This window comes from Anoplophora glabripennis, unplaced genomic scaffold (genome assembly GCF_000390285.2).
Source record: "Anoplophora glabripennis isolate ALB-LARVAE unplaced genomic scaffold, Agla_2.0 scaffold233, whole genome shotgun sequence".
NCBI lineage: Eukaryota > Metazoa > Arthropoda > Insecta > Coleoptera > Cerambycidae > Anoplophora > Anoplophora glabripennis.
Window position 1 is genome coordinate 733,051 of NW_019416413.1, and position 7,723 is coordinate 740,773.

General features: G+C 32.5%; 1 protein-coding gene across 1 annotated transcript in view; it reads right to left on the reverse strand.

Moving 5' to 3' along the window:
- Positions 1-7,136, reverse strand: part of LOC108914861 (DNA-directed RNA polymerases I and III subunit RPAC1) — a 16,416-nt gene extending 9,280 nt beyond the window's left edge. Inside the window, exons 1-4 of the mRNA XM_018720777.2 lie at positions 7,020-7,136; positions 5,863-6,163; positions 4,666-4,788; positions 4,281-4,463 (exon numbers count right to left, since the gene is read on the reverse strand). Coding sequence (XP_018576293.1) covers positions 4,281-4,463; positions 4,666-4,788; positions 5,863-6,163; positions 7,020-7,094 — 682 coding nt within the window. The 5' untranslated portion in view covers positions 7,095-7,136. The remainder of the gene's footprint in view (positions 1-4,280; positions 4,464-4,665; positions 4,789-5,862; positions 6,164-7,019) is intronic.
- Between the last annotated feature and the right edge of the window lie 587 nt (positions 7,137-7,723).

Sequence of the window (7,723 nt, forward strand, 5' to 3'; positions counted from 1 at the left end):
GAAGTATTTGTGTTATGGTGAAGCAAGACATCATTTGTGTTAGTTCGTAGAAAGTGAGTAAGACGGACCCAAATGTGTTTACACGTGAGTGGATAAAATTTTGAACAATTGCTGTTGCAGCATCGGGTATGTCAAATGATTTTATTATTTAAAAACACAAATTAATTTTATTAATAATTAATAAAGGCAAAAGCATTTGAATTTGCCGATATAAAATAGGTGCGATAAAATTCTATTTACATATTTCTTTCCTTGCGAAAGTTTTTGTCCGTTTTTATCACGCTTCCATACCGGTCGCACTGTGCGTGGTCAGGTTTTACAGTGGACCAGTTTCCAGTGCCGTGCAGAAGTGTATTTTTAAATCAACTTCGAACTGACCTTTTTGATTTTTTCTTTACAAAATTATATTTGTAAGGGTCCCCTGTACATCCAGAACATTTTTTTTGGATAAGTTCTGAATCACCTTGTATATTGCATTCACAGGAACAAAGACGAGCGGCAAATAAGAAATCTATATCTAAAACACTTGGAATAACTTAAAATATTTTATGGTTCATATTCAGCAGTCTATATTCCAATAGGCATTTTGTATACATCAGGGTGTTTCAGTTCGAGTGAATCAAACTTTAACCACAAATAGAAGTCAATAAATAATTGCCAGAATTGCCTTATAAAGCAAGGGTTTAAGTTTCACCGTTTTCACTGTACAGGGCCGTATTGGTTGGTTTTTAAAATCATATTTATGAAATCTTTGCTATGCTTATAACGAACTGATTCATATTTGGTGTGGTGTTAACATTTACATATACATACACTTAAATTTAAAGATGACCTTAAATTATAAAGTAATTCTTGATATATTCTATAGGTCTCTTAAACGTTACTTTAAAATCTAAAAAATATATTTTTTTAGCTTTCCAGTAGATTTTCCAAGATTCAAAACACTAGTGAAAATTACAAGATTAAAGTTTAAGTCTCTATATCCTGTTACACTTGATAACGTGTGGTGCCGCTAATGACCCGAGTTAACTTTGCACACTACACCTAATGTAGAAATTGTTATCGACATTTTTAAATAACATAAATTTGAAGGAAAATGTTTGCATTATAAAACTTTCAAGTGGAAACCTGAATCAAATTAATGCACTAGTAACAAAAATGTTTTCATATATCTCTTGTTAAATGTGTCAAGATATTTTCGATATGCATCATGTCAATCATATTTATGAAAGGTTTAAATCAGTTATTTTCATCTACAATCGACAAAACACGAAAGATGTGGGTAATTTTCACATACTAGATTTGAAAAATATGATTATTGTTTATTTGAGGCATTTTATTTATTCTGAGAGTGGGCTGAGCTGTTTAATTTCTGCAGATAGTTAAATAATAATAAACTAACTATATAAATTTCACAGACTATCACAAAAGTATCATACATTTTTCAACATAACCATTAGACATTTTGATGTCTGTAGAGATACCAAACGTTTTATACTAAAACACATTTTATATATTTCTTTTAGTTTCCTCATAAATTTCAATAACACTTGCCAAATTTCCTAAATGTTAAAACTAAGGAAGTTAAGAATTTTGCCACCTTCAATACCAGCGCCAAATTTAAAGATCCCATATGCACATCCTAGGTACAAGGTTTTCAAAATAATTGTAAAAAATTTAAGCCGTTTTTTGAAGGATCAAAAGTTCTTAGTCAAATAGACTAGTAAAACCATGGGTCCATTTCTCCGTTTATTTTAAAAACCATTTAATAAAAAAAGCCCTGACTGATATCACTTTCGACTCACACGTTTATTTCAACGATTTTTAAATTTTTTTCAAGGTAGCAAAATACTTCAATAAATAAATAAAAATGTAAATATATGCCACAAATGTATAACTTCAGACAATATCTTATTTTTGGGTTTAATCTTGGGTTTAACAAAATTGATAAAGCGTGGGTTAATGATTTAAGTACAACTTATTGAATTGTTATAATAATGCCATGCCATCCAATGGTAAAAATACTGATAGGTACTACCAGGGCTCTGTGTTGGGCCCTGTATTGTTTTTACTATATATAAATGATATACATGCTGTTTTATCTAATGTTCACATCACAATGAATGAGGATGATATATCTTTTCTTGTTGCAGACACTGATTGGAATGTATTGGAGAATAGATGTAATTTTCTTTTAAATGATCTACATCAGAGGTTTAATAAAAATAATCTTTATATGAATCCAGCAAAAACTCGCTCGGTAATATTTCATAATCGCCAAAAATCGGGTAGCAACTTATGTTTGAGAATTAATAATAGCCCTATCAATAGCGAATGTCAAGTAAAATTTTTGGGAATTAATTTTGATAAAAACTTATCTTGGAGATATCACTGTTCCAGTCTTTGTTCCAAACTGAATTCCGTATGTTATTTGTTTCGAAATCTTCAAAAAGTGCTTACGACACAACAGCTTATAGATTTATACCATGCTCAAGTAAGAAGTAGGTTAGCATATGGCACCTGTTTTTGGAGTGGGTCTACTATGACTAATGATATATTTTTGTCAAAAAAAGATATTAAGATGCATTGCAAATGTTGGTCGTTTGTGTTCGTGTAGGAATTTATTTAAGAATTACCGTATTTTAACATTACCGGGTTTATATATATTTGAATTAACTGTGAATATATTCAAAAATAAAACTGAATTTATTAATAATATCGACTCTCGTCGGGTTAGTACCCACCACCGATAAGATTTTTATATACCTTTTAGAAAACTAAATGTCACTAAAAATTCACCAAGTTGTTTGGGCCCTAAGATTTTTAACAAGTTGCCAGGTGACATAAAAGACTGTAATACCTTATGTCTGTTTAAAAAACGACTGAAATTTTTCTTATTGGATCTATGTCCATATACAGGGTTCATAGTTCAAAAGTAATGAAGAATTCCCTGACTTTTCCAGGTTTTCCCTGACTTATAAAAATAAAATCCAGGTCACTTGTAGTTCATTTTTACATACTAATTGGTGTTTATGCATTAAATTTTTTCTCGACTGGACTCCATAATCTTTTTTATACCCTAAGAACCTCTTATAAAGGTTTCAAAACCACAAATAGTTTTCTCTTTCAAGAACACAGGGCCGGCTTTCACAAAATTTCCAGTTGCAANAAAAATAAGAAATATGAATTTTTTTCTGGACCTCGTTCAAAATTTTCAAAAGTATCCGGACCCCACCTAAAATTACTTGCCGACCCCTGGTATAGTCAATGTTCAAATATCTATAACAAACATATGTAATTTAATATTACAGAATAAGAATAAATATTAAAAGTGCAGAAAATTCTCTCCCATTTTAAATCTTTAAGCTAGCTCTCTTAATTCCTTGGAGGTCACCAATAGACCAAGCAAGTTAGACAATAAATCAGCAATTTTTTTCTGATGAACCGATTGAGTTGCAGTTTTCGACATTGTCTTCGGAAAAATATCAGGAAAAAAGTCTATATATTACACTTTGGGGCTGGATCGAAACTGCATTGCGGGTGCATAAAGTGCATCTTGGAGTGCATCAATTTTTCCGAATTTTCCAAAAATGGTAAAAATTGACTAAAAATTGTAGAAATTAGGTTTTCGGGGTCGGAGATTCCGAATCTGACCCTGAAAAATATGCCCGAAGGCCCTGGGGCTCTTCAGTGGGGCAAGGGGGAGCCTTCTGTAAAACATCGAATAGCTGAGTAATTGCCTTCTAAATCCCCACCCGGGGGTTTTTGGGGTCAGGGATTTCTATTCTGACAGTGAAACGTATGTCCAACGCCCCTGGGGCCCCCCCAGGGGGCAAGGGGGGCCTTCTGTAAAACACCGAATAGCTGAGTAATTGCCTTCTAAATTTCCACTCGGGGGTTTTTGGGGTCGGGGATTTCAATTCTGACACTGATAAGTATGCCCGACGCCCCTGGAGNGTCGTATTAGTTTTTAGGTTTTCTTTGACACATCCTTATACAATTGTACATATTGTCTCTGGGAATAAATCAGATTATTATTATTATCATTATCATTATCATTATCATTATTATTATTATTATAAAAACCTCAAATTTTTTATGCCATTGACTATTTTCAAAATTCAATCAGTATAATTCATTATGGCATTGTTAAAGAAATAAAGAAAATTTCTTCAAACTAATTTTGAAACATCCTATGTATGCAGTCAAGTGTTTTAATTACAGTTTTTAATTTCACATTCCACAGTTAACTTCTTAAAATTTCAAAACTAATGACTAACCAACAGGAGAAAATTTTGCATGATCTCTTCCACAACCTTTCACTGCTACCAACTTCAAATCCAGTTCATGCCCTGGTCTCATTTTTGCTATTAATATGTCTGGATCAATCGGGCCAACATCAGACTCCTTAAATTTTTCTTTTTGATTTCCCATTGGAATCCATTTAATATGTTTTGAATAAACTACAAATAAATATGTCTGTTAACAGCTAAATTATATCTCTACCAACTATCGACTATAGCACTGAATATAAAATATTTATGATGCAATACAGAAAATTTGTATATATCTCTTCCTCGGGAATATATACAAATTCTTCATACTAAAGACATTTAATTTTAAATGACATATCCAATATATGTTTATACAAATAGATATGCTTACCATTGTTATTTTTATACATATCCTCAGCTCTTGAAGAATCCTTTTTATTACTTTCTTTATTATAACTGCATTTAATTTTTAGCTCATATTCTAATGTATCTTGTTCTGTTCCTTCAGTATTAACTAAAGTAACAAACAGTAAATTATTAGTAAATATTATATAATGTGACCCATTAGAAACCAGACATCCCTTTATAAATTTCGTTATGATTCAAAAACATTTCTATTAAATCGTAGTACATTTCTTAATCTGTTCCATTATTCTGTTTTAATGAATCTCCGTTTGTAGCAGCACACTGGGACTCTTTTGACAAGTTGCCAACAATTGTTTACATTATATTGATATTTCTTAAAAATTACAACATATCAAAAAAGTTTGTATTTTTATGCATAAAATTTATAATTTAAAATTTATATTAAAATTTGTTTATAGGTATATAAAAATTTAAAGATTTAAGTTTATAATGCTTTTTAAATCGGCCAGTTTGCTGGTTATAATAATTGGTAAATAATAGAATTTGCTGGGGACCGCCTAGCCGGGTGTCTTGGCCGGCGGATTTCGATCTGCCGAGTCAAGCATCACGGATGTGGGCTGGAATTTGGATGGGTGACCTAAGGCAGGCTCGGGGACGTGGCTGTAGCAGCCTACCAAGAGACCTGGGTCGCCCAACATTTGCCGCACGCTTGTGGTCCCCGATAAATGGTAATGAGAGCAGAGCGAAAAATCTCTGTAACTCAAGACCATGCTATCATACATAAACTGTACGAGACTTTGCCACCAAGCCATCCGTGTAGTAAATAAGATGGTTTGAAGAAAAGTACTCGAGTAATGAAGGAGGGTGTACAAGGGGCCTAATAAGGCTTAAGTGCCGTGGTGGAAGACAATTCCACCACCCCTCCGACATACATACATACATACATACATACATACATACATACGTACGTATTAATAAAATCTCAGTATGAAAATCTATAAAATTATTTTCCAAAAGATCATTCACAAAATAAATTCTCAAAAGCCACAGATTATCAACAGGATCATCGTTGTTAGTTCAAGGACTACATCTAGAAGGCCACTATTAATACAAAAATCATTCAAATCACTTAAACAATAAATTTATAAGGGATTCTGGTTCTTAATGGTCAACCCCATGTAAGTGTTTCAAGCTATAAGAACTTTTATATTATAACATTTACCATCTCCTTTATATTCAAATAAAGTTGGATCAGCTCGCAATGGAATTAGTCCTAGTCTATGGGCTAAAACTTCATCTTGGATTATTGAAGTATTATTATTTATATAAACCTTTTCTATAGCCATACTGGGCACATCACTCAGCATAAGTCTACGAAAAGTATTGGCTAAAAAAGGATGTATGCCTATTAAGTCAAATTCCATTTCGTAATTTTCATTGCGGACTATAACAATTCTAAACTTTTTTTTGAAATCTTTAATATTAAATGGTTCTGTTAATACTGTGGGACCACTTGTGAAATTCTGAAAATTTAAATATACATAATTGTTAAAGTGAATATAATATTTCAATCAAAATGTGAACTTGCAAAAATATGTCACAACTTATAAATAGTTTTTCTTTAGCACTAAAAGCGAGGCAAAAAGTATGATAAAATATTTTTAAAAACTGCCGAAAATAAAACAAGATAAACACAAATTTATTTAAAAAAAAATTACTGCAATTCAGTCAGCAAGTTTATCTTTAAACTTTTATTTTATATTTAAGTCATGGGATCCTTAAGGTGGTGTTCGTACAGTTGTGCGAGCATCTTTATGCTGTCACATATTTTTTAGTATTTAAATGTAAATTAATGTCTGGCCCATTTACCAACTTATTTCATGCTTACGATTCCCTGCTATTATGTACTTATAAATTTTACATAAAAGGCAAGTTCGGTATTAACATCTATAAATACTCCAGATGTGTTTTGTTCTTTTCTAATTGTTAAGAGATGAAAAGACAAAGAGTAATATCTACAGCATCTAGATGTCAATACCGACCAAACTTGCCATAAAGAATTACTAACCAAGATAAGCATAAAAGTTGTAAAGATGAAGTTAATCTGAACTAGTTGCAAGTTATTAATTAACATAAACACACCACAGAAATGAGAATTGATTGATTGATTGAATAAATATTGTATTTTTCTCTTCAAAACTTTTCTACATTTATTGCCAGAGCTTCCTTTATTTTAATAAACAGTATTGCAATTTGGTACATACACACGATAAGCGAATTAGTAGCTAGGTACCTAAGTCGTCTAAATTATTTTTTTGCTTGAACAAATACAATTTAAACATTTATTACTGTTGTTAAAGCCTGATGATATCAACTTACCTGTGATATTTTATACTCATTTAAGAGAACTCGAGGCTTTTCATCATTTAATTCCATCCTTTTACCATCTGACATGAAAATACATAAACATAACCAAAAACTAACTAATTTCTTCTTCTCCTTCTCTTTATGGCCTTCACCCAGAGGGTATTTAGCCAGCTTCACAATTTTCACTTCATTCTGTGAATTGTGAATTAAAGGTAATTCTACTTCTCCCAAATAAACTTCCAAAATCACTTGTTTATATGTTTTATAATCACTACCATAGACTAGAGATGAGATATCTGGTTCATTTTTTTTGACCCGGTTCACGAAACGAAGACAACGACACACACACATACACCCGCCCTCNGAATTAAAGGTAATTCTACTTCTCCCAAATAAACTTCCAAAATCACTTGTTTATATGTTTTATAATCACTACCATAGACTAGAGATGAGATATCTGGTTCATTTTTTTTGACCCGGTTCACGAAACGAAGACAACGACACACACACATACACCCGCCCTCCCATACACTCCTTTCCCCTCCCATCCCCCGCTAGACTAAGGGCCTCCTTAGCAAAGCGCATAGCCGCACCACCCTACCCAACCATAAACATGACCTCACCCCCGGGGTTTACACAGACGAGCCGGCGAAGCAAGAAGAGCGCCAGAAGAAAGGGCACTAGCCGGCGGGGCCCAGCCAGGACAAAAGGAGGTC